The sequence below is a fragment of the Dendronephthya gigantea genome, unplaced genomic scaffold, assembly GCF_004324835.1.
Source record: "Dendronephthya gigantea isolate DGI-Jeju-01 unplaced genomic scaffold, DenGig_1.0 000258F, whole genome shotgun sequence".
Classification (NCBI taxonomy): Eukaryota; Metazoa; Cnidaria; class Anthozoa; order Malacalcyonacea; family Nephtheidae; genus Dendronephthya; species Dendronephthya gigantea.
The window spans coordinates 124522-151143 of NW_021163268.1; the positions used below are offsets into that span (position 1 = coordinate 124522).

The 26622-nt window shown below is 35.9% G+C and overlaps 1 protein-coding gene across 1 annotated transcript; it reads right to left on the reverse strand.

Annotated features, from left to right (window-relative positions):
* Positions 1 to 1945: 1945 nt before the first annotated feature.
* LOC114540968 lies at positions 1946 to 25340 on the reverse strand. Its single transcript, XM_028560956.1, has 25 exons — positions 25296 to 25340; positions 24623 to 24727; positions 24223 to 24333; positions 16650 to 16754; positions 16247 to 16357; positions 15576 to 15680; positions 15173 to 15283; positions 14120 to 14230; positions 12401 to 12505; positions 12003 to 12113; positions 10290 to 10394; positions 9892 to 10002; positions 9221 to 9325; positions 8817 to 8932; positions 8164 to 8326; positions 7758 to 7868; positions 7088 to 7192; positions 6685 to 6795; positions 6019 to 6123; positions 5620 to 5730; positions 4960 to 5052; positions 4536 to 4646; positions 3866 to 3970; positions 3462 to 3572; positions 1946 to 2315 (listed from the first exon to the last, which is right to left on the reverse strand). Exons 1-25 carry the CDS (start codon positions 25311 to 25313, stop codon positions 2223 to 2225), a joined length of 2649 nt encoding a protein of 882 aa, XP_028416757.1. The 5' UTR covers positions 25314 to 25340; the 3' UTR covers positions 1946 to 2222.
* Between the last annotated feature and the right edge of the window lie 1282 nt (positions 25341 to 26622).

Genomic DNA, 26622 nt, shown 5'->3' on the forward strand with positions numbered 1-26622 from the left:
ACTACTTACAGCTGTTTACGCCTTAGACACACGCTAGTTTCCATGCCTCATGTTCTAGTCGACAAAATGCGTTTACGAATCGACATAGTCTATTTACGGATCGTAAACTAAGAATCTATTCAATACCAATGGTGCGAATGGTTGCTTACTTCGATCTAACGAATAGAAATGCCTAAAGCACTTTACCATCCGTATAAAAAAATTTACGAAACGAACGACCCGTATGCTTGCAACAGTATTGGACAACCATCTGTGTAATTTGGCACACCTTTCTACGCTCTTTAAGAAAACACACTTTGGTGTGTAGGGAAAACACCTTTGTGTGTTAGCGAAAACACCTCTTTTGCACACCTTTCCTTTTGTTCATTAATGTGTGTAAACACACCTTGGTGTGTTTGACAGCACACCTTGGAGTTTGGGTTTTGGTCGAGGGTCGAGAGTCGAGGGTAGTAAGTCGAGGGTCGAGAGTGAGGTCGAGGGTGAAGTCGAGGGTAAAGTCGAGGGTCGATTTTTATCGCATTTTACAATCGGCAATGTCGAGGGTGAAGTCGAGGGTCAATTGTAGAAATTCACAATTTGCCTATACTAATATTATATTGTTAATAATATTAATTATTAATTATTAATATTATTATTGTTAATATTTTCTTCTATGCAATATGCGATACAGCGTAATCTATACAAATTACATGTTACAAGTATACATACAGATTGCAGTTGCAATTTATGAATCTTTGGGCATTATATTTTACAAGTCAGACTTCCAAAACGGGTTAAACTTAATAATTAGTCGTAACGCGTAAATAGCAATGCGAAAATAACAAATATACCACATTCTTTCTATGGCTATTTTACTCTTTCCAGTGAATTCAAAACAACATTGTAACATGCAACTGTTTGCAGAACCGGTGAGCTGCCTGCGTTATTCACATGCAACACTTATAATAGTTTCGGACAATAAGGCGGAAAATATATTACCCTCGACTTCACCCTCGACATTGCCGGTTGTAAAATGCAATAAAATTCGACCCTCGACTTTACCCTCGACTTTACCCTCGACTTTACCCTCGACCTCACTCTCGACCCTCGACTTTCTACCCTCGACCCTCGACCAAAACCCAAACTCCACACCTTGACAATAAGAATGTCGCAAGGTGTGAAACCCACGCGTCTTGTATTGCAGTGCTTTTCGAATCATTTGTGTCAAACATTTGTCTCTATCTGTTTGTAAAGAATAAATTTTTGGTTCCTTTACAAACGATGCAAAGAAATTCATGACTGCTCTTCGAAGGTCCCTAGTAGGTTGAGAGTGAAAAGTCTGCTTCATTCTAATTCCGAGACTACCGAAGCGCATGGCGACGCGAACAGTTTCGACATCACAAGAGAGACTTGGTGAGTCATACGTTTTATCTTTCAAAATTTAATTGTTCTAGGTGCTTTTGAAAAGCAAATTTATAAGTATATCGATAAATGCATAAGGCTGTTTATGCTATTGTTTATGCTTCGCATAAAGAAAGCATATAATTTGCTAGGTATAATCTTGATGAATATGTTTAATATTTTGTATTCCTTTTGGGGGTCAGTAACATTCCAAAGGACCAATTTTTGTCCTCACTCTACTGTATTTGCTTTCTAAATGCTGTACACATTGGATAGTTGATTTGACTGAATGTTCCAGAGTAGTTTTACTTTTTAATAGAGTTGAGAACTAGCTTACCCTTTTAATTGACTTGACTACTAGCTACATAATTAAATAAATTTTTCCATTTTAAAGACACTATATGAGATGTACCCAGACCCAATTTTTCAATTTCAAGATAATTATATTCTTTAATTATACCTGTGTATACTGGCATACATCCTAATTCTGTTACAAAATAAATCTTAATTCATAAATTGGTTATCATTTACCATGGTCTATTAACGATGCTTGCGCACTGCATCTTAAATTGGAAAATTGTAAATGCCAGATCCTCTTATGCATTTAATTTATATTTTCAGGTTACCTTTATTGATTATACGAAGATTATGAATTAAGGCGATGATGTTATTGCAACAGTTTAGCCTGAGTCTGTTGAGCAGGCACTATATACACTATAACAAGCAAGAACAAGGGTGACCAACAAGACAGGAAAACAAGACCAAGTGTCCAGTCGAGACGTCAAGTCAATAAACTGTATTTAGAGACATTATGTTAAACTAAACTGCATGCTTAAAGATATTTATACAATTCTTCTGGTGTTTTCATCTTCAACAAAATCAACAACTGCACTACCACAGTCTTCTTCGTCATCACAATGTTTGGTTGTTTCTACCTTCATTTTGGGTTGAAATATATGAATTAAATAAAACGTGAATTTTATTATCGCTAAACTTTTGAAAAAAAGAACTGCTTATTTATAACCGTCCACTCAGTCCGTTTCATCTGCATAGGAATCTTCAGGCGGTAGACAATTTTTATTTGTTATTTGTCCACGCCTGGAGGATTTCTATACGGATGAAACTGGCAGTATAGTGGACGTTTCTTGGAAAGCAATACTTTTTAAAGATGAGGTAAAGTCCGTTCTGCGCATATATTCCACGCAGCAACACATTCCATCAGTGGGGGAAAAACTTTTGGAACGTGATATGCGATATTAGTGCATTGTATTACAAACGGCAGTTCGGGAGCACAATTATTTTATTTTACGTCGCAATGCGAAGAGGCTCGAATTGCGAGTCACGATGAAAACTTATCTTATCATAAGGCTGCTAGAAAAAAGCAATATTATGCTGAAAGAAATGCTCCAAGAATTTTTTTGTTGAATAAGGCCCGAAATGGCGAGGCTATTTGTCGTCGCTACAGACGCTACCTTCTCGCTTGTCCTATAATTACAAATATATAAAGTTTTAAATAACAGCCGGTTTATTTATAAGCTTCGCTTTATATTTTCTTCAAAATATCATAATGTTTTCTTCAAAATATAATATAAAATAAGCATATTCATCACAGATCACAGCCGGGCGAGCGAGAATAAAATAAGAAAACTATAACGACGCATACGTCATGTAAAGATTATATAACCAACGTAAACAAACATTGTTATGCGCAAAATATATGCTCAGAACGGACTTTACATCATCTTTAAGGATATATATTCTATATTTATGTATATTATATATGCTGTCCGCATTTTCGTGCGTATAAGCGCCTAAGGTTTAAAATCATTTACTATGATACTTATAAAATAAACGATTAAGTATAGATGGTAGGGTTTGATTCTTCGTTGCTTAGTTTCGCGCCCCGTGAACACAAAAGACCCTGGGTACGAGGTTGTGAATATCAATGCATAGGGTTGGATTCTTTTGATATTGTGGTGTGTTTTCTCTGATACAAATAAATTACACAAAAACGTATGAAGGTTTTAGGCTTTTACGTGCGAGTAAATTCAAAACGCGACAATGGAGAGAGCGGACCTTACTTTATGCCCATTCGACATTGACTTGGAAAGGATTTCGTACAATGTTTCGCTGTTAACTGCATTGGCTGAGTTCGGCAAGACTCTAACTGCAAACGTGTCCTTGACTGAATCCTAAGAAATTAAAGTATACAAAGATGCGTAATATTGCAAGTTTAAGAGTAGGGATTTGTCCTAAGTGCTGAAAGGCGTGTCCATGACCTTACATTCTTTCTGGCAAGATCCATAACTGACGCGTAATTCTGACACTGTGCACGAAAATATTAAATATTACAGAAAAAATATAATCTCAAATCTATTTTTTTATACTGCAGTGTTATAGATAGCTCATTTCTGGACAGGTACTCTGCTATGTCTATGTACGCATATTGTTTTATTGCTAATCCTAGCGCGATTGATAATTATACCTTGTCTTTTACAGGAAATGGCCTTCTGCTGTTTTCATCTTCAACAAAATCAACAACTGCACTACCACAGTCCTCTTCGTCATCACAATTTTTTGTTGTTTCTACCTTCATTTTGGGTTGAAATATATGAATTAGATAAAATGTGAATTTCATTATCGCTAAACTTTTGAAAAAAATAACTGCTTATTTATAACCGTTCACTCAGTTCGTTTCATCTGCACAGAAATCTTCCGGCGGTAGACAATTTTTATTTGTTATTTGTTGACGCCTGGAGGATTTCTATACGGATGAAACTGACAGTATAGTGGACGTTTCTTGGAAAGCAATACTTTTTAAGGATATACAGTATATTCTATACTTATGTATATTATATATGCTGTCCGCATTTTCGTACGTATTAGCGCCTAAGGTTTAAAATCATTTACGATAATACTTATAAAATAAACAATATAATATAGATGGTAGGGTTTGATTCTTCTTTGCGTAGTTCCGCGCCCTGTGAACACAAAAGACCCTGGGTACGAGGTATTGAATATGAATGCATAGGGTTGGATTCTTTTGATATTGTGGTGTGTTTTCTCTATAATTAATTACACAAAAACTTATGAAGGTTTTAGGCTTTTACGTGCGAGTAAATTCAAAACGCGAAAATGGAGAGAGCGGACCTTACTTTATGCCCATTCGACATTGACTTGGAAAGGATTTCGTACAATGTTTCGCTCTTATCTGCACTGGCTGAGTTCGGCAAGACTCTAACTGCAAACGTGTCCTTGACTGAATCCTAAGAAATTAAAGTATACAAAGATGCGTAATATTGCAAGTTTAAGAGGAGGGATTTGTCCCAAGTGCCGAAAGGCGTCTCCATGAGCTTACATTCTTTCTGGCAAGATCTATAACTGACGCGTAATTCTCACACTGTGCGCGAAAATATTAAATATTACAGAAAAAATATAATCTCAAATCTATATTTTTTTATACTGCGGTGTTATAGCTAACTCATTTCTGGACAGGTACTGTACTATGTCTATGTCTATGTACGCATATTGTTTTATTGCTAATCCTAGCGCGATTGATAATTATACGTTGTCTTTTACAGGAAATGGTCTTTTGGTGTTTTCATCTTCAACAAAATCAACAACTGCACTACCACAGCCTTCTTCGTCATCACAATTTTTGGTTGTTTCTACCTTCATTTTGGGTTTAAATATATGAATTAAGTAAAATGTGAATTTCATTATTGCTAAACTTTTGAAAAAAATAACTTCTTATTTATAACCGTCCACTCAGTTCGTTTCATCTGCACAGAAATCTTCAGGCGGTAGACAATTTTTATTTGTTATTTGTCCACGCCTGGAAGATTTCTATACGGATGAAACTGACAGTATAGTGGACGTTTCTTGGAAAGCAATACTTTTTAAGGATAAAATTCTATATTTATGTATATTATATATGCTGTGCGCATTTTCGTACGTATAAGCGCCTAAGGTTTAAAATAATTTACTTTAATACTTATAAATAAACGATTGAATATAGATGGTGGATAGGGTTGGATTCTTCGTTACGTAGTTCCCCGCCCCGTGAAGACAAAAGACCCTGGGTACGACGTTGTGAATATGAATGCATAGGGTTGGATTCTTTTGATATTGTGGTGTGTTTTCTCTGTTATAAATTAATTACACAAAAACTTATTAAGGTTTTAGGTTTTTGTGTGCGAGTAAAACCAAAAACGCGAAAATGGAGAGAGCGGACCTTACTTTATGCCCATTCGACATTGACTTGGAAACGATTTCGTACAATGTTTCGCGGTTATCTGCATTGGCTGAGTTCGGCAAGACTCTAACTGCAAACGTGTCCTTGACTGAATCCTAAGAAATTAAAGTATACAAAGACGCGTAATATTGCAAGTTTAAGAGTAGGGATTTGTCCCAAGTGCTGAAAGGCATGTCCATGAGCTTACATTCTTTCTGGCAAGATCTATAACTGACGCGTAATTCTAACACTGTGCACGAAAATATTAAATATTACAGAAAAAATATAATCTCAAATCTATTTTTTTATACTGCGGTGTTATGCTAGCTCATTTCTGGACAGGTACTGTACTATGTCTTGCATGCATTGTTTTATTGCTAATCCTAGCGCGATTGATAATATACCTTGTCTTTTACAGGAAATGGCCTTCTGGTGTTTTCATCTTCAACAAAATCAACAACTGCACTACCACAGTCTTCTTCGTCATCACAATTTTTGGTTGTTTTTACCTTCGTTTTGGGTTGAAATATATGAATTAAGTAAAACGTGAATTTCATTATCGCTAAACTTTTGAAAAAAAGAACTGCCTATTTATAACCGTCCATTCAGTTCGTTTCATCTGCACAGAAATCTTCAGGCGGTAGACAATTTTTATTTGTTATTTGTCCACGCCTGGAAGATTTCTATACGGATGAAACTGACAGTATAGTGGACGTTTCTTGGAAAGCAATACTTTTTAAGGATAAATTTTATTTATGTATATTATATATGCTGTGCGCATTTTCGTACGTATAAGCGCCTAAGGTTTAAAATCATTTACTTTAATACTTATAAATAAACGATTGAATATAGATGGTGGATAGGGTTGGATTCTTCGTTACGTAGTTCCCCGCCCCGTGAAGACAAAAGACCCTGGGTACGACGTTGTGAATATGAATGCATAGGGTTGGATTCTTTTGATATTGTGGTGTGTTTTCTCTGTTATAAATTAATTACACAAAAACTTATTAAGGTTTTAGGTTTTGTGTGCGAGTAAAACCAAAAACGCGAATGGAGAGAGCGGACCTTACTTTATGCCCATTCGACATTGACTTGGAAACGATTTCGTACAATAATTCGCGGTTATCTGCATTGGCTGAGTTCGGCAAGACTCTAACTGCAAACGTGTCCTTGACTGAATCCTAAGAAATTAAAGTATACAAAGACGCGTAATATTGCAAGTTTAAGAGGAGGGATTTTTCCCAAGTGCCGAAAGGCGTCTCCATGAGCTTACATTCTTTTTCGCAAGATCTATAACTGACGCGTAATTCTAACACTGTGCTCGAAAATATTAAATATTACAGAAAAAATATAATCTCAAATCTATTTTTTTATACTGCGGTGTTATGCTAGCTCATTTCTGGACAGGTACTGTACTATGTCTTTGCATGCATATTGTTTTATTGCTAATCCTAGCGCGATTGATAATTATACCTTGTCTTTTACAGGAAATGGCCTTCTGGTGTTTTCATCTTCAACAAAATCAATAACTGCACTACCACAGTCTTCTTCGTCATCACAATTTTTGGTTGTTTTTACCTTCGTTTTGGGTTGAAATATATGAATTAAGTAAAACGTGAATTTCATTATGCTAAACTTTTGAAAAAAGAACTGCTTATTATAACCGTCCACTCAGTTCGTTTCATCTGCACAGAAATGTTCAGGCGGTAGACAATTTTTATTTGTTATTTGTCCACGCCTGGAAGATTTCTATACAGATGAAACTGACATATATTGGACGTTTCTTGGAAAGCAATACTTTTTAAGGATATATATTCTATATTTATGTATATTATATATGCTGTGCGCATTTTCGTACGTATAAGCGCCTAAGGTTTAAATAATTTACTTTAATACTTATAAATAAACGATTGAATATAGATGGTGGATAGGGTTGGATTCTTCGTTACGTAGTTCCCCGCCCCGTGAAGACAAAAGACCCTGGGTACGTGTGTGAATATGAATGCATAGGGTTGTGATTCTTTCTGTTTATTGTGTGGTGTGTTTTCTCTGTTATAAATTAATTACACAAAAACTTATGAAGGTTTTAGGTTTTTGTGTGCGAGTAAAACAAAAACGCGAAAATGGAGAGAGCGGACCTTACTTTATGCCCATTCGACATTGACTTGGAAACGATTTCGTACAATGTTTCGCGGTTATCTGCATTGGCTGAGTTCGGCAAGACTCTAACTGCAAACGTGTCCTTGACTGAATCCTAAGAAATTAAAGTATACAAAGACGCGTAATATTGCAAGTTTAAGAGGAGGGATTTGTCCCAAGTGCCGAAAGGCGTCTCCATGAGCTTACATTCTTTCTCGCAAGATCTATAACTGACGCGTAATTCTAAACACTGTGCTCGAAAAATATTAAATATTACAGAAAAAATATAATCTCAAATCTATTTTTTTTATACTGCGGTGTTATGCTAGCTCATTTCTGGACAGGTACTGTACTATGTCTTTGCATGCATATTGTTTTATTGCTAATCCTAGCGCGATTGATAAATATACCTTGTCTTTTACAGGAAATGGCCTTCTGGTGTTTTCATCTTCAACAAAATCAACAACTGCACTACCACAGTCTTCTTCGTCATCACAATTTTTGGTTGTTTTTACCTTCGTTTTGGGTTGAAATATATGAATTAAGTAAAACGTGAATTTCATTATCGCTAAACTTTTGAAAAAAAGAACTGCCTAACCGTCCACTCAGTTCGTTTCATCTGCACAGAAATCTTCAGGCGGTAGACAATTTTTATTTGTTATTTGTCCACGCCTGGAAGATTTCTATACGGATGAAACTGACAGTATAGTGGACGTTTCTTGGAAAGCAATACTTTTTAAGGAAATTCTATTTATGTATATATATATGCTGTGCGCATTTTCGTACGTATAAGCGCCTAAGGTTTAAAATAATTTACTTTAATACTTATAAATAAACGATTGAATATAGATGGTGGATAGGGTTGGATTCTTCGTTACGTAGTTCCCCGCCCCGTGAAGACAAAAGACCCTGGGTACGACGTTGTGAATATGAATGCATAGGGTTGGATTCTTTTGATATTGTGGTGTGTTTTCTCTGTTATAAATTAATTACACAAAAACTTATGAAGGTTTTAGGTTTTTGTGTGCGAGTAAACCAAAAACGCGAAAATGGGAGAGCGGACCTTACTTTACGCCCATTCGACATTGACTTGGAAACGATTTCGTACAATGTTTCGCGGTTATCTGCATTGGCTGAGTTCGGCAAGACTCTAACTGCAAACGTGTCCTTGACTGAATCCTAAGAAATTAAAGTAAACAAAGACGCGTAATGTTGCAAGTTTAAGAGGAGGGATTTGTCCCAAGTGCCGAAAGGCGTCTCCATGAGCTTACATTCTTTCTGGCAAGATCTATAACTGACGCGTAATTCTAACACTATGCGCGAAAATATTAAATATTACAGAAAAAATATTATCTCAAATATATTTTTTATACTGCGGTGTTATAGCTAGCTCATTTCTGGACAGGTACTGTACTATGTCTATGCATCTTGTTTTATTGCTAATCCTAGCACGATTGATAATTATACCTTGTCTTTTACAGGAAATGGCCTTCTGGTGTTTTCATCTTCAACAAAATCAACAACTGCACTACCACAGTCTTCTTCGTCATCACAATTTTTGGTTGTTTTTACCTTCGTTTTGGGTTGAAATATATGAATTAAGTAAAACGTGAATTTCATTATTGCTAAACGTTTGAAAAAAAGAACTGCTTATTTATAACCGTCCACTCAGTTCGTTTCATCTGCACAGAAATCTTCAGGCGGTAGACAATTTTTATTTGTTATTTGTCCACGCCTGGAAGATTTCTATACGATGAAACTGACAATATAGTGGACGTTTCTTGGAAAGCAATACTTTTTAAGGATAAAATTCTATATTTATGTATATTATATATGCTGTGCGCATTTTCGTACGTATAAGCGCCTAAGGTTTAAAATAATTTACTTTAATACTTATAAATAAACGATTGAATATAGATGGTGGATAGGGTTGGATTCTTCGTTACGTAGTTCCCCGCCCCGTGAAGACAAAAGACCCTGGGTACGAGGTTGTGAATATGAATGCATAGGGTTGGATTCTTTTGATATTGTGGTGTGTTTTCTCTGTTATAAATTAATTACACAAAAACTTATGAAGGTTTTAGGCTTTCGCGTGCGAGTAAAATCGAAAACGCGGGAATGGAGAGAGCGGACCTTACTTTATGCCCATTCGACATTGACTTGGAAACGATTTCGTACAATGTTTCGCGGTTATCTGCATTGGCTGAGTTCGGCAAGACTTTAACTGCAAACGTGTCCTTGACTGAATCCTAAGAAATTAAAGTATACAAAGACGCGTAATATTGCAAGTTTAAGAGTAAGGATTTGTCCCAAGTGCTGAAAGGCGTGTCCATGAGCTTACACTCTTTCTGGCAAGATCACAACTGACACGTAATTCTAACACTGTGCACGAAAATATTAAATATTACAGAAAAAATATAATCTCAAATCATTTTTTTATACTGCGGTGTTATAGCTAGCTCATTTCTGGACAGGTACTGTACTATGTCTATGCATGTTGTTTTATTGCTAATCCTAGTGCGATTGATAAATATACCTTGTCTTTTACAGGAAATGGCCTTCTGGTGTTTTCATCTTCAACAAAATCAACAACTGCACTACCACAGTCTTCTTCGTCATCACAATTTTTGGTTGTTTTTACCTTCGTTTTGGGTTGAAATATATGAATTAAGTAAAACGTGAATTTCATTATCGCTAAACTTTTGAAAAAAAGAACTGCCTATTTATAACCGTCCACTCAGTTCGTTTCATCTGCACAGAAATCTTCAGGCGGTAGACAATTTTTATTTGTTATTTGTCCACGCCTGGAAGATTTCTATACGGATGAAACTGACAGTATAGTGGACGTTTCTTGGAAAGCAATACTTTTTAAGGATAAAATTCTATATTTATGTATATTATATGCTGTGCGCATTTTCGTACGTATAGGCGCCTAAGGTTTAAAATCATTTACTTTAATACTTATAAATAAACGATTGAATAGATGGTGGATAGGGTTGGATTCTTCGTTACGTAGTTCCCCGCCCCGTGAAGACAAAAGACCCTGGGTACGAGGTTGAATATGAATGCATAGGGTTGGATTCTTTTGATATTGTGGTGTGTTTTCTCTGTATAAATTAATTACACAAAAACTTATGAAGGTTTTAGGCTTTCGCGTGCGAGTAAATCAAAAGCGGGAAGGAGAGAGCGGACCTTACTTTATGCCCATTCGACATTGACTTGGAAACGATTTCGTACAATGTTTCGCGGTTATCTGCATTGGCTGAGTTCGGCAAGACTCTAACTGCAAACGTGTCCATGACTGAATCCTAAGAAATTAAAGTATACAAAGACGCGTAATATTGCAAGTTTAAGAGTAGGGATTTGTCCCAAGTGCTGAAAGGCATGTCCATGAGCTTACATTCTTTCTGGCAAGATCTATAACTGACGCGTAATTCTAACACTGTGCACGAAAATATTAAATATTACAGAAAAAATATAATCTCAAATCATTTTTTTATACTGCGGTGTTATAGCTAGCTCATTTCTGGACAGGTACTGTACTATGTCTATGCATGTTTTATTGCTAATCCTAGCGCGATTGATAAATACTTGTCTTTTACAGGAAATGGCCTTCTGGTTTTTCATCTTCAACAAAATCACAACTGCACTACCACAGTCTTCTTCGTCATCACAATTTTGGTTGTTTTTACCTTCGTTTTGGGTTGAAATATATGAATTAAGTAAAACGTGAATTTCATTATTGCTAAACTTTGAAAAAAAGAACTGCTATTTTAACCGTCCACTCAGTTCGTTTCATCTGCACAGAAATCTTCAGGCGGTAGACAATTTTTATTTGTTATTTGTCCACGCCTGGAAGATTTCTATAGATGAAACTGACAATATATTGGACGTTTCTTGGAAAGCAATACTTTTTAAGGATATAATTCTATATTTATGTATATATATATGCTGTGCGCATTTCGTACGTATAAGCGCCTAAGGTTTAAAATCATTTACTTTAATACTTATAAATAAACGATTGAATATGATGGTGGATAGGGTTGGATTCTTCGTTACGTAGTTCCCGCCCCGTGAAGACAAAAGACCCTGGGTACGAGGTTGTGAATATGAATGCATAGGGTTGGATTCTTTTGATATTGTGGTGTGTTTTCTCTGTTATAAATTAATTACACAAAACTTATGAAGGTTTTAGGCTTTCGCGTGCGAGTAAAATCAAAACGCGGGAAATGGAGAGAGCGGACCTTACTTTATGCCCATTCGACATTGACTTGGAAACGATTTCGTACAATGTTTCGCGGTTATCTGCATTGGCTGAGTTCGGCAAGATTCTAACTGCAAACGTGTCCTTGACTGAATCCTAAGAAATTAAAGTATACAAAGACGCGTAATATTGCAAGTTTAAGAGTAAGGATTTGTCCCAAGTGCTGAAAGGCGTGTCCATGAGCTTACACTCTTTCTGGCAAGATCATAACTGACACGTAATTCTAACACTGTGCACGAAAATATTAAATATTACAGAAAAAATATAATCTCAAATCATTTTTTTATACTGCCGTGTTATAGCTAGCTCATTTCTGGACAGGTTCTGTACTATGTCTATGCATGTTGTTTTATTGCTAATCCTAGCGCGATTGATAAATATACCTTGTCTTTTACAGGAAATGGCCTTCTGGTGTTTTCATCTTCAACAAAATCAACAACTGCACTACCACAGTCTTCTTCGTCATCACAATTTTTGGTTGTTTTTACCTTCGTTTTGGGTTGAAATATATGAATTAAAAAACGTGAATTTCATTATCGCTAAACTTTTGAAAAAAAGAACTGCCTATTTATAACCGTCCATTCAGTTCGTTTCATCTGCACAGAAATCTTCAGGCGGTAGACAATTTTTATTTGTTATTTGTCCACGCCTGGAAGATTTCTATACGGATGAAACTGACAGTATAGTGGACGTTTCTTGGAAAGCAATACTTTTTAAGGATAAAATTCTATATTTATGTATATTATATATGCTGTGCGCATTTTCGTACGTATAAGCGCCTAAGGTTTAAAATAATTTACTTTAATACTTATAAATAAACGATTGAATATCGATGGTGGATAGGGTTGGATTCTTCGTTACGTAGTTCCCCGCCCCGTGAAGACAAAAGACCCTGGGTACGAGGTTGTGAATATGAATGCATAGGGTTGGATTCTTTTGATATTGTGGTGTGTTTCTCTGTTATAAATTAATTACACAAAAACTTATGAAGGTTTTAGGCTTTCGCGTGCGAGTAAAATCAAAACGCGAATGGAGAGAGCGGACCTTACTTTATGCCCATTCGACATTGACTTGGAAACGATTTCGTACAATGTTTCGCGGTTATCTGCATTGGCTGAGTTCGGCAAGACTTAACTGCAAACGTGTCCTTGACTGAATCCTAAGAAATTAAAGTATACAAAGACGCGTAATATTGCAAGTTTAAGAGTAGGATTTGTCCCAAGTGCTGAAAGGCGTGTCCATGAGCTTACACTTTCTGGCAAGATCATAATGACGCGTAATTCTAACACTGTGCACGAAAATATTAAATATTACAGAAAAAATATAATCTCAAATCATTTTTTATACTGCGGTGTTATAGCTAGCTCATTTCTGGACAGGTACTGTACTATGTCTATGCATGTTGTTTTATTGCTAATCCTAGGCGATTGATAATATACCTTGTCTTTTACAGGAAATGGCCTTCTGGTGTTTTCATCTTCAACAAAATCAACAACTGCACTACCACAGTCTTCTTCATCACAATTTTTGGTTGTTTTTACCTTCGTTTTGGGTTGAAATATATGAATTAAGTAAAACGTGAATTTCATTATCGCTAAACTTTTGAAAAAAAGAACTGCTATTTTAACCGTCCACTCAGTTCGTTTCATCTGCACAGAAATCTTCAGGCGGTAGACAATTTTTGTTATTTGTCCACGCCTGGAAGATTTCTATACGGATGAAACTGACAGTATAGTGGACGTTTCTTGGAAAGCAATACTTTTTAAGGATAAAATTCTATATTTATGTATATTATATATGCTGTGCGCATTTTCGTACGTATAAGCGCCTAAGGTTTAAAATAATTTACTTTAATACTTATAAATAAACGATTGAATATCGATGGTGGATAGGGTTGGATTCTTCGTTACGTAGTTCCCCGCCCCGTGAAGACAAAAGACCCTGGGTACGAGGTTGTGAATATGAATGCATAGGGTTGGATTCTTTTGATATTGTGGTGTGTTTTCTCTGTTATAAATTAATTACACAAAAACTTATGAAGGTTTTAGGCTTTCGCGTGCGAGTAAAATCGAAAACGCGGGAATGGAGAGAGCGGACCTTACTTTATGCCCATTCGACATTGACTTGGAAACGATTTCGTACAATGTTTCGCGGTTATCTGCATTGGCTGAGTTCGGCAAGACTTTAACTGCAAACGTGTCCTTGACTGAATCCTAAGAAATTAAAGTATACAAAGACGCGTAATATTGCAAGTTTAAGAGTAAGGATTTGTCCCAAGTGCTGAAAGGCGTGTCCATGAGATTACACTCTTTCTGGCAAGATCCACAACTGACACGTAATTCTAACACTGTGCACGAAAATATTAAATATTACAGAAAAAATATAATCTCAAATCAATTTTTTTATACTGCGGTGTTATAGCTAGCTCATTTCTGGACAGGTACTGTACTATGTCATGCATGTTGTTTTATTGCTAATCCTAGTGCGATTGATAAATACCTTGTCTTTTACAGGAAATGGCCTTCTGGTGTTTTCATCTTCAACAAAATCAACACTGCACTACCACAGTCTTCTTCGTCATCACAATTTTTGGTTGTTTTTACCTTCGTTTTGGGTTGAAATATATGAATTAAGTAAAACGTGAATTTCATTATCGCTAAACTTTTGAAAAAAAGAACTGCTATTTAACCGTCCACTCAGTTCGTTTCATCTGCACAGAAATCTTCAGGCGGTAGACAATTTTTGTTATTTGTCCACGCCTGGAAGATTTCTATACGGATGAAACTGACAGTATAGTGACGTTTCTTGGAAAGCAATACTTTTTAAGGATAAAATTCTATAATGTATATATATATGCTGTGCGCATTTTCGTACGTATAAGCGCCTAAGGTTTAAAATATTTACTTTAATACTTATAAATAAACGATTGAATATAGATGGTGGATAGGGTTGGATTCTTCGTTACGTAGTTCCCCGCCCCGTGAAGACAAAAGACCCTGGGTACGAGGTTGTGAATATGAATGCATAGGGTTTGATTTTTTGATATTGTGGTGTGTTTTCTCTGTTATAAATTAATTACACAAAACTTATGAAGGTTTTAGGTTTTTGTGTGCGAGTAAAACCAAAAACGCGAAAATGGAGAGAGCGGACCTTACTTTATGCCCATTCGACATTGACTTGGAAACGATTTCGTACAATGTTTCGCGGTTATCTGCATTGGCTGAGTTCGGCAAGACTCTAACTGCAAACGTGTCCTTGACTGAATCCTAAGAAATTAAAGTATACAAAGACGCGTAATGTTGCAAGTTTAAGAGGAGGGATTTGTCCCAAGTGCCGAAAGGCGTCTCCATGAGCTTACATTCTTTCTCGCAAGATCTATAACTGACGCGTAATTCTAACACTGTGCTCGAAAATATTAAATATTACAGAAAAAATATAATCTCAAATCTATTTTTTTATACTGCGGTGTTATGCTAGCTCATTTCTGGACAGGTACTGTACTATGTCTTTGCATGCATATTGTTTTATTGCTAATCCTAGCGCGATTGATAATTATACCTTGTCTTTTACAGGAAATGGCCTTCTGGTGTTTTCATCTTCAACAAAATCAATAACTGCACTACCACAGTCTTCTTCGTCATCACAATTTTTGGTTGTTTTTACCTTCGTTTTGGGTTGAAATATATGAATTAAGTAAAACGTGAATTTCATTATTGCTAAACTTTTGAAAAAAAGAACTGCTTATTTATAACCGTCCACTCAGTTCGTTTCATCTGCACAGAAATGTTCCGGCGGTAGACAATTTTTATTTGTTATTTGTCCACGCCTGGAAGATTTCTATACAGATGAAACTGACAGTATATTGGACGTTTCTTGGAAAGCAATACTTTTTAAGGAATATATTCTATATTTATGTATATTATATATGCTGTGCGCATTTTCGTACGTATAAGCGCCTAAGGTTTAAAATCATTTACTTTAATACTTATAAATAAACGATTGAATATAGATGGTGGATAGGGTTGGATTCTTCGTTACGTAGTTCCCCGCCCCGTGAAGACTAAAAACCTGGGTACGAGGTTGTGAATATGAATGTATAGGGTTTGATTCTTTTGATATTGTGGTGTGTTTTCTCTGTTATAAATTAATTACACAAAAACTTATGAAGGTTTTAGGTTTTTGTGTGCGAGTAAAACCAAAAACGCGAAAATGGAGAGAGCGGACCTTACTTTATGCCCATTCGACATTGACTTGGAAACGATTTCGTACAATGTTTCGCGGTTATCTGCATTGGCTGAGTTCGGCAAGACTCTAACTGCAAACGTGTCCTTGACTGAATCCTAAGAAATTAAAGTATACAAAGACGCGTAATGTTGCAAGTTTAAGAGGAGGGATTTGTCCCAAGTGCCGAAAGGCGTCTCCATGAGCTTACATTCTTTCTCGCAAGATCTATAACTGACGCGTAATTCTAACACTGCGCTCGAAAATATTAAATATTACAGAAAAAATATAATCTCAAATCTATTTTTTTATACTGCGGTGTTATTCTAGCTCATTTCTGGACAGGTACTGTACTATGTCTTTGCATGCATATTGTTTTATTGCTAATCCTAGCGCGATTGGTAAATATACCTTGTCTTTTACAGGAAATGGCCTTCTGGTGTTTTCATCTTCAACAAAATCAACAACTGCACTACCACAGTCTTCTTCGTCATCACAATTTTTGGTTGTTTTTACCTTCGTTTTGGGTTGAAATATATGAATTAAGTAAAACGTGAATTTCATTATCGCTAAACTTTTGAAAAAAAGAACTGCCTATTTATAACCGTCCATTCAGTTCGTTTCATCTGCACAGAAATCTTCAGGCGGTAGACAATTTTTATTTGTTATTTGTCCACGCCTGGAAGATTTCTATACGGATGAAACTGACAGTATAGTGACGTTTCTTGGAAAGCAATACTTTTTAAGGATAAAATTCTATATTTATGTATATTATATATGCTGTGCGCATTTTCGTACGTATAAGCGCCTAAGGTTTAAAATAATTTCATTTAATACTTATAAATAAACGATTGAATATAGATGGTGGATAGGGTTGGATTCTTCGTTACGTAGTTCCTCGCCCCGTGAAGACAAAAGACCCTGGGTACGACGTTGTGAATATGAATGCATAGGGTTGGATTCTTTTGATATTGTGGTGTGTTTTCTCTGTTATAAATTAATTACACAAAAACTTATGAAGGTTTTAGGTTTTTGTGTGCGAGTAAAACCAAAAACGCGAAAATGGAGAGAGCGGACCTTACTTTATGCCCATTCGACATTGACTTGGAAACGATTTCGTACAATGTTTCTTGGTTATCTGCATTGGCTGAAATCGGCAAGACTCTAACTGCAAACGTGTCCTTGACTGAATCCTAAGGAATTAAAGTAAACAAAGACGCGTAATGTTGCAAATTTAAGAGGAGGGATTTGTCCCAAGTGCCGAAAGGCGTCTCCGTGAGCTTACATTCTTTCTCGCAAGATTTATAACTGACGCGTAATTCTAACACTGTGCTCGAAAATATTAAATATTACAGAAAAAATATAATCTCAAATCTATTTTTTTATACTGCGGTGTTATGCTAGCTCATTTCTGGACAGGTACTGTACTATGTCTTTGCATGCATATTGTTTTATTGCTAATCCTAGCGTATGGAATGCCAAAGTGGACAAAAGTCCCTGAGAATGTTTTTATAGACGCGAGAATGTTTTTATAGACGCGAGAGTTTTTTTATAGACGGGAGAATTTTTTTATAGTTGCGAGAATTTTTTTATAGATGCGAAAATTTTTTTATAGATGCGAGAATTTTTTTATAGATGCGAGAATTTTTTTATAGTTGCGAGAATTTTTTTATAGACGCGAGAATTTTTTTATAGACGCGAGAATTTTTTTAGATGCGAGAATTTTTTTATAGTTGCGAGAATTTTTTTATAGATGCAAGAATAGTTTTTTAGATGCGGTAATGCTTCTATAAATGCGAATTTTTTTTATAAATGCAAACATTTTTTATACAAATGAAAATTTTTATATAGACGCTATTACTGTTATTTCAAATTGCGTTCAACATGGTTTACTTCGTTTTTATATGTGCTCTCGTTTTTAACGCGCTTAATTTGGCTTCGGTGAAGATGAAGAATTGCAGAATTTTTTCTGTCGTTACAAGACTGTTAGACAGGATTGATACGAGCGAGTTGTCCATAATTTTATTTGCTTCGCATTTTACAGACCGTTTGGAAGACTTCATTCAAATTCTAACTGCTATGTCTTTAGCTATTGGCAATGATGAAACACTTATAGTTGGACAGTTAGTTGCAAGCTTACTCGATATTTTGATGACAAGAATCGATTATCTTAGAACTGAACTAAGTGCATCCAACGAAGAAGCTGCCAGAGTTGGCAGAGTACAAAGAGAGCTTCATCACGAAGGGAGCTCCGGCGGTAGGCGACGGTACTCCATTGCTCAAGAGCAAATTGAAATTCTCCGTAGTACTGGCATGCATTGGACTGCAATAGCTAGCTGTTTGGGCGTTAGTGTTAAGACGATCTACCGAAGAAGAAAAGAATGCGGCATGAATGATTCATACGATGATATTTCCAATGAAGAGCTAGAAACCTGCGTTAGAGACATTTTAAGATTGACACCTTACTCAGGGGAAACCTATGTACGAGGGGCATTGCGTGCAAGAGGTATCAATGTCCAGAGATGGAAGATCCGAGATGTATGCACACAATTGATGCCAATAAACGTGCAATTCGGCGAAGGTGCGCTATTCAACGACGAGCATATAACGTAAGAAAGCCAAATAATCTATGGCACATTGATTCTAATCACAAACTAATCAGTTGGAGGTTTGTGTTCCATGGATGTATCGATGGATATAGCAGGACTATTATATACCTAAAATGCTGTACCAACAATCTAGCACGTACAGCATTAGAATATTTTATACAAGGTACGCAAGAATATGGACTGCCTTTAAGAGTAAGAGGCGACAAGGGCGTTGAAAACGTTGATGTTGCTCGTTTTATGATCAGAAACCGGGGATTAAATCGTGGAAGTTTCATTTGTGGCCGTAGTGTGCACAACCAAAGGATCGAGCGCCTGTGGGCGGAATTAAACAGGGTCGTATCCGCGTATTATAAAGATCTTTTCAAATTCATGGAAGAGAATGACCTTCTTAATGTTCATGACGAAGTGGATTTGTTTGCGTTGCATTACGTATATTTACCTGCAGTACAAGCTTCGGTAGAAGAGTTTGTGAACCAGTGGAACTGTCACGGTCTCCGTACAATGCGCCATCAATCCCCCCTAGCACTATGGTATTCAGAGATAAGTGAATGCGATGAAGTTAATATAGATGGCGATATAGGGCTTTATGGCATTGATCCTGATGGGCCCGTCGTTGACATTGAAACGGACAATATGGTAATTGTTCCAGAAAGCACCATTCACTTAAACAACGAGCAGATAATGGAAATAAAAGAACTAGTTCCAACTCCCCAAGACGATGATGGTAACCATGGTTTAAATCATTACCAAACAGTTCGCGATTGTTTGAGGGGGCACTTTTCATGAACAAAAATGTATATAATATAAAATATACTAATGTGTACATAAAATATATGGTGTAATACCTTGTTCAAAGCCTAGTTTTAACACTTTTACAAACGGTATCATTATTTATACAAATCGTTTCTTACAAATCGCTACTTTATGTATACAAATCGTTTCAAAGCGTGAACACGGCAGCAAACGATAAGGGAACCAAATTTGAATATGTTATGTTTGACATCAAACTTTTCTTATGTAAAAAATGTGAATTATAATTAATCCATGTTAATAAAACATACAACGTAACCGTAACAATATAATCAAAAGCTATGTTTTGGCAGTTTTTAGTCTTTTAGTCTTTAACTCTTTGGAAATCATACGATATGAAATGACCATTCTCCATGACGACGAAGAATACTACTAAATTCTTCAGACAGTTCATTGTATGACTGGTAACTAGCCGGAATGACCAGAAGAGGACCACACGTGTGGGCTGTTGGACGACGACTAAAACCAATTTCTTCATTAAATCCAACATCAACCTTTTCCACAGCAAGGGTATCACTACCGGTTATGAACTGCAGAAATAGGCGAAGCATAGCGTGGTCGAGAGATTTAATGAACCTCTTCAAATGAGACAGACACTCTCTTTCGGCGTCAGTGCTGGGATTAGCTCTTAAAAGATTACAAACTTTTTTATTAGATGGCTTTTTTGCCTCATAAAGAGCATGCAAGCTTTCTATGCTAGTAAATTCTGGGTGTTGTTTAAGCTTGTTAACGATAGGAATCCATGCATTTGCTATGTATTTCGGACGTTGAATCAATTCTTGATGAGCAAGCTCGTCGATAATTGTTGGCATGTTCTCCTTGCTAACGACCCGATAACACTTGTAGGCACTTAAGAAATCAAGAAGATCTTCGTTTTTTCCAAGGTCCCCGCATTCCGGAGTCAAACACTTCTTGAGAGTTTCACTCTCGTCTGCAGCTATGTATCGGTGAAAAGAATCCAATAGCCATTCATTCGGGAGTAATTCTTCTGTGAAAAAGCACGAAGCTATAAATGCTTTTGACAATCCGATAGGAAAATAACTAAACTTGGAATAGCCGACAAAAAGGATACGCCCGACACTTTGCCATTCGGTCATTTGATAATCGTGCCGAATGGCTGGAACTTTTTCAGAAGCGCCGAGCGTCAAAGAGTCGTAGAACTCGCTCCAAAATAAACTGAATGCTTCTCTTTTCACTCCAGAGCCTCTCCCCTCTTCAATCTTTCCTTGGTTATCAATAAAAACTATTTCAAGAGCACAATTAAGAACTTCCTCCTCTTTAAAGGCTGCAATCATGTCTTTCAACACATTGCTACGATGAATGGCAATCTCTTTAACAAGTGCAGGCGCATCTTCCAAGAGATGATCATCAGTGCCGGTGGGAATCTCATCACATGCCCAATCTACAGGATCTTAATTATACAAATATAATGCCAATTAATATTTTGAGTATAGAATTATGTGCTCCATACAAAAGTAAAGGAAGTGTATATATACCTTTAAAATAAATACATAACTATATACATATGAAATAAATACATAACTATTTACTATCAAGTTAAGATAACTTTTCAAAGCATCGTTCCTAAATCAGGACTATGTTTGTTGTCAACTTGCAAATTACACTTCCATTTCTTTTCAAAAGCATCTAATAGTATGAACAGGTTAAATAAAATTCTCAATGCTTTGTCACAGATGAGTTTATATAGGATAATGAAGAATGTGTTTACTGTTTAATATTTACAGGCTAACACCCCCAATTTCTGATTGTGTACGACAGTTGAGTGGGTACTACAGGTGAAAAGGTAATTTGATATTGACAATAATAACAGGAAGTAATTGTGACCTACAATAATAAATTTAATGAGAAGACTCTGCATAATAAAACCTGACTCAGTGCTCTTTTAAAGTTTACAAGCATGTGCTTAATTACCATTCTGCTTATATCAAGTGTCTTTTTAAAATCATTTCTTATAAAAAACATTATTATAGATTTAATACTTATAGTTATAGATTTAATAGTTATAGATTTAATTACTGACGGATTGTTTATTACATATGCTTATAGAAAAATGTCTAATTTGTAAAATATACATATGAAATAATTATATATATATACATATATATATATATATATATATATATAATATATATATATTATATATATATATATATATATATATATATATATATATTATATATATACAATATGATTTTCATGTTGGAATTTGGAAATAAGGATGGATTGATTGAAAATGTAGAGAAATGGCATGCTAATACCAAATAAATAATGAACTTGATTGTTAAAAATGCAAGCTACCTTGTTGAACAGTATTTGTAATAGTACATTCTGCCACTTCTGCAACTTCAACATTTGTAATTGCAGCTTCTGCACGGATAGCAACTTCATTAGCCACCTCATCTGGTACATATTCAGCATTATATAATGCTGGATGCTCTTCTGGATTTTCAATCACCCCACCTAGAAAATTATATGCATGGAAATTAAAATCAGCTGGTAAGTCACCCAACAAGTGCACTAAAAATCTATTAAATACTTAATTGAAGCAGACTGCAAAGCTATCTTACCAATTGGCATGTCAACAGATTTCGTAGAGTTGATGATATCTATATGTGAGTTTGCCAAGGTATTGTCATCAGAATTATCATCAAATATATCAGAAGGTAATTCATGTTTTTGTCTCTTTCGTTCAATTTCATCAGGCTGGAAGAGGATTTTCTTTGATGGTCTGATGTAAACTGGTTTATTGTTGGCAAACACTTTGCTCATAACCAAACCAGTCAAACATTGACCTGGAGGCAATGATGGTGTATGTAACGATGTGTGGACTGACTGAAGGATCTCAATATCAACATTCTCAGGAATTTTTCCTTCAAATGTATTGCGGATCGCTATTTCCACATCAATATGGCTCCATTCTCTCATAAAGTTGAATGCATTAAGTATATGCCCATTCTCTTGCAGGAAAACCTTGTTACTTTGCCTAGGAACATCCTTGTCTTCGGGGCCAGTGAGCAATATTATGTCACGTGTGAAGGGACCACCATGCACATTTTTCTTCTTGCGTTTGCTGTTATTGGATGTCATTGCGGAGCGTTGGTGACCACTAAAATATCGTCTAGCATTATACCGATGATTTACTGCGTTTGTCAAGTTATTTCCTGATCTATGCGTTTGGATTTGAATACCTTCAGCTGTATTTAGCGTGTTGGATGGTCGTTCAGATCGTCCAAACACTTTCCTGACCTCTTCCTCCACTGTTTGGTTTATAGTATTGCCTGTGTTTCGAGTGCTGGTACCTTGGCTTGCCGATCCGATACTGGCAGAAGGACTTAAAGCATCAGATAATTCCCCAACATGACTTAATATTTGCGTTAAAATCTCATTTGCGGCCCGTGCGGGTCTTGTTGCTGAAACTGAATTTCTAGCCGCCATTTTGTGTTGTGTATAACCGTATAACTGCCATGAGTGACAAGTGACAACTGCACATTATTTCCCGCCATAAGTATAAGTAGAACTGGCAGTCAGTATAAAATGTATAATAAAAAATTCTTGCCCTAATATAAAAATATTTTGCGTCTAAAAAGTCTCGTTTCTACAAAATAATTCTCGCAACTATAAATAAATAAAAGCATTCTCGCTTCTGTAGAAGAATTCTCGCATTTACAAAGTAATTCTCGCATCTATAAAAAAATTCTCGCATCTATAAAAAAATTCTCGCGTCTATAAAAAAATTCTCGCGTCTATAAAAAAATTCTCGCGTCTATAAAAAAATTCTCGCGTCTATAAAAAAATTCTCGCGTCTATAAAAAAGTTCTCAGGGACTTTTGTCCACTTCGGCATTCCATACTAGCGCGATTGATAATTATACCTTGTCTTTTACAGGAAATGGCCTTCTGGTGTTTTCATCTTCAACAAAATCAATAACTGCACTACCACAGTCTTCTTCGTCATCACAATTTTTGGTTGTTTTTACCTTTGTTTTAGGTTGAAATATATGAATTAAGTAAAACGTGAATTTCATTATTGCTAAACTTTTGAAAAAAAGAACTGCTTATTTATAACCGTCCACTCAGTTCGTTTCATCTGCACAGAAATGTTCAGGCGGTAGACAATTTTTATTTGTTATTTGTCCACGCCTGGAAGATTTCTATACAGATGAAACTGACAATATATTGGACGTTTCTTGGAAAGCAATACTTTTTAAGGATATATATTCTATATTTATGTATATTATATATGCTGCGCGCATTTTCGTACGTATAAGCGCCTAAGGTTTAAAATCATTAACTTTAATAATTATAAATAAACGATTGAATATAGATGGTGGATAGGGTTGGATTCTTCGTTACGCAGTTTCCCGCCCCGTGAAGACAAAAGACCCTGGGTACGAGGTTGTGAATATGAATGTATAGGGTTTGATTCTTTTGATATTGTGGTGTGTTTTCTCTGTTATAAATTAATTACACAAAAACTTATGAAGGTTTTAGGTTTTTGTGTGCGAGTAAAACCAAAAACGCGAAAATGGAGAGAGCGGACCTTACTTTATGCCCATTCGACATTGACTTGGAAACGATTTCGTACAATGTTTCGCGGTTATCTGCATTGGCTGAGTTCGGCAAGACTCTAACTGCAAACGTGTCCTTGACTGAATCCTAAGAAATTAAAGTATACAAAGACGCGTAATATTCCAAGTTTAAGAGTAGGGATTTGTCTCAAGTGCTGAAAGGCGTGTCCATGAGCTTACATTCTTTCTGGCAAGATCTATAACTGACGCGTAATTCTAACACTATGCGCGAAAATATTAAATATTACAGAAAAAATATTATCTCAATATCTTTTTTTTATACTGCGGTGTTATAGCTAGCTCATTTCTGGACAGGTACTGTACTATGTCTATGCATCTTGTTTTATTGCTAATCCTAGCACGATTGATAATTATACCTTGTCTTTTACAGGAAATGGCCTTCTGGTGTTTTCATCTTCAACAAAATCAACAACTGCACTACCACAGTCTTCTTCGTCATCACAATTTTTGGTTGTTTTTACCTTCGTTTTGGGTTGAAATATATGAATTAAGTAAAACGTGAATTTCATTATTGCTAAACGTTTGAAAAAAAGAACTGCCTATTTATAACCGTCCACTCAGTTCGTTTCATCTGCACAGAAATGTTCAGGCGGTAGACAATTTTTATTTGTTATTTGTCCACGCCTGGAAGATTTCTATACAGATGAAACTGACAATATATTGGACGTTTCTTGGAAAGCAATACTTTTTAAGGATATATATTCTATATTTATGTATATTATATATGCTGTGCGCATTTTCGTACGTATAAGCGCCTAAGGATTAAAATAATTTACTTTAATACTTATAAATAAACGATTGAATATAGATGGTGGATAGGGTTGGATTCTTCGTTACGTAGTTCCCCGCCCCGTGAAGACAAAAGACCCTGGGTACGAGGTTGTGAATATGAATGCATAGGGTTGGATTCTTTTGATATTGTGGTGTGTTTTCTCTGTTATAAATTAATTACACAAAAACTTATGAAGGTTTTAGGCTTTCGCGTGCGAGTAAAATCGAAAACGCGGGAATGGAGAGAGCGGACCTTACTTTATGCCCATTCGACATTGACTTGGAAACGATTTCGTACAATGTTTCGCGTTATCTGCATTGGCTGAGTTCGGCAAGACTTTAACTGCAAACGTGTCCTTGACTGAATCCTAAGAAATTAAAGTATACAAAGACGCGTAATATTGCAAGTTTAAGAGTAAGGATTTGTCCCAAGTGCTGAAAGGCGTGTCCATGAGATTACACTCTTTCTGGCAAGATCCACAACTGACACGTAATTCTAACACTGTGCACGAAAATATTAAATATTACAGAAAAAATATAATCTCAAATCAATTTTTTTATACTGCGGTGTTATAGCTAGCTCATTTCTGGACAGGTACTGTACTATGTCTATGCATGTTGTTTTATTGCTAATCCTAGTGCGATTGATAAATATACCTTGTCTTTTACAGGAAATGGCCTTCTGGTGTTTTCATCTTCAACAAAATCAACAACTGCACTACCACAGTCTTCTTCGTCATCACAATTTTTGGTTGTTTTTACCTTCGTTTTGGGTTGAAATATATGAATTAAGTAAAACGTGAATTTCATTATCGCTAAACTTTTGAAAAAAAGAACTGCCTATTTTTAACCGTCCACTCAGTTCGTTTCATCTGCACAGAAATCTTCAGGCGGTAGACAATTTTCATTTGTTATTTGTCCACGCCTGGAAGATTTCTATACGGATGAAACTGACAGTATAGTGGACGTTTCTTGGAAAGCAATACTTTTTAAGGATAAAATTCTATATTTATGTATATTATATATGCTGTGCGCATTTTCGTACGTATAAGCGCCTAAGGTTTAAAATCATTTACTTTAATACTTATAAATAAACGATTGAATATAGATGGTGGATAGGGTTGGATTCTTCGTTACGTAGTTCCCCGCCCCGTGAAGACAAAAGACCCTGGGTACGAGGTTGTGAATATGAATGCATAGGGTTGGATTCTTTTGATATTGTGGTGTGTTTTCTCTGTTATAAATTAATTACACAAAAACTTATGAAGGTTTTAGGCTTTCGCGTGCGAGTAAAATCAAAAACGCGGGAATGGAGAGAGCGGACCTTACTTTATGCCCATTCGACATTGACTTGGAAACGATTTCGTACAATGTTTCGCGGTTATCTGCATTGGCTGAGTTCGGCAAGATTCTAACTGCAAACGTGTCCTTGACTGAATCCTAAGAAATTAAAGTATACAAAGACGCGTAATATTGCAAGTTTAAGAGTAAGGATTTGTCCCAAGTGCTGAAAGGCGTGTCCATGAGCTTACACTCTTTCTGGCAAGATCATAACTGACGCGTAATTCTAACACTGTGCAAATAT

Bases quoted from the DNA above. Each gene is read 5' to 3' on its own strand.
- LOC114540968 (XM_028560956.1), bottom strand. The intron at 15,681-16,246 runs GTAAGGTCCGCT...CCCAAAACGAAG, and splicing joins CAATGTCGAATGGGCATAAA to GTAAAAACAACCAAAAATTG. The intron at 14,231-15,172 runs GTAAGGTCCGCT...TTAATTTCTTAG, and splicing joins CAATGTCGAATGGGCATAAA to GATTCAGTCAAGGACACGTT.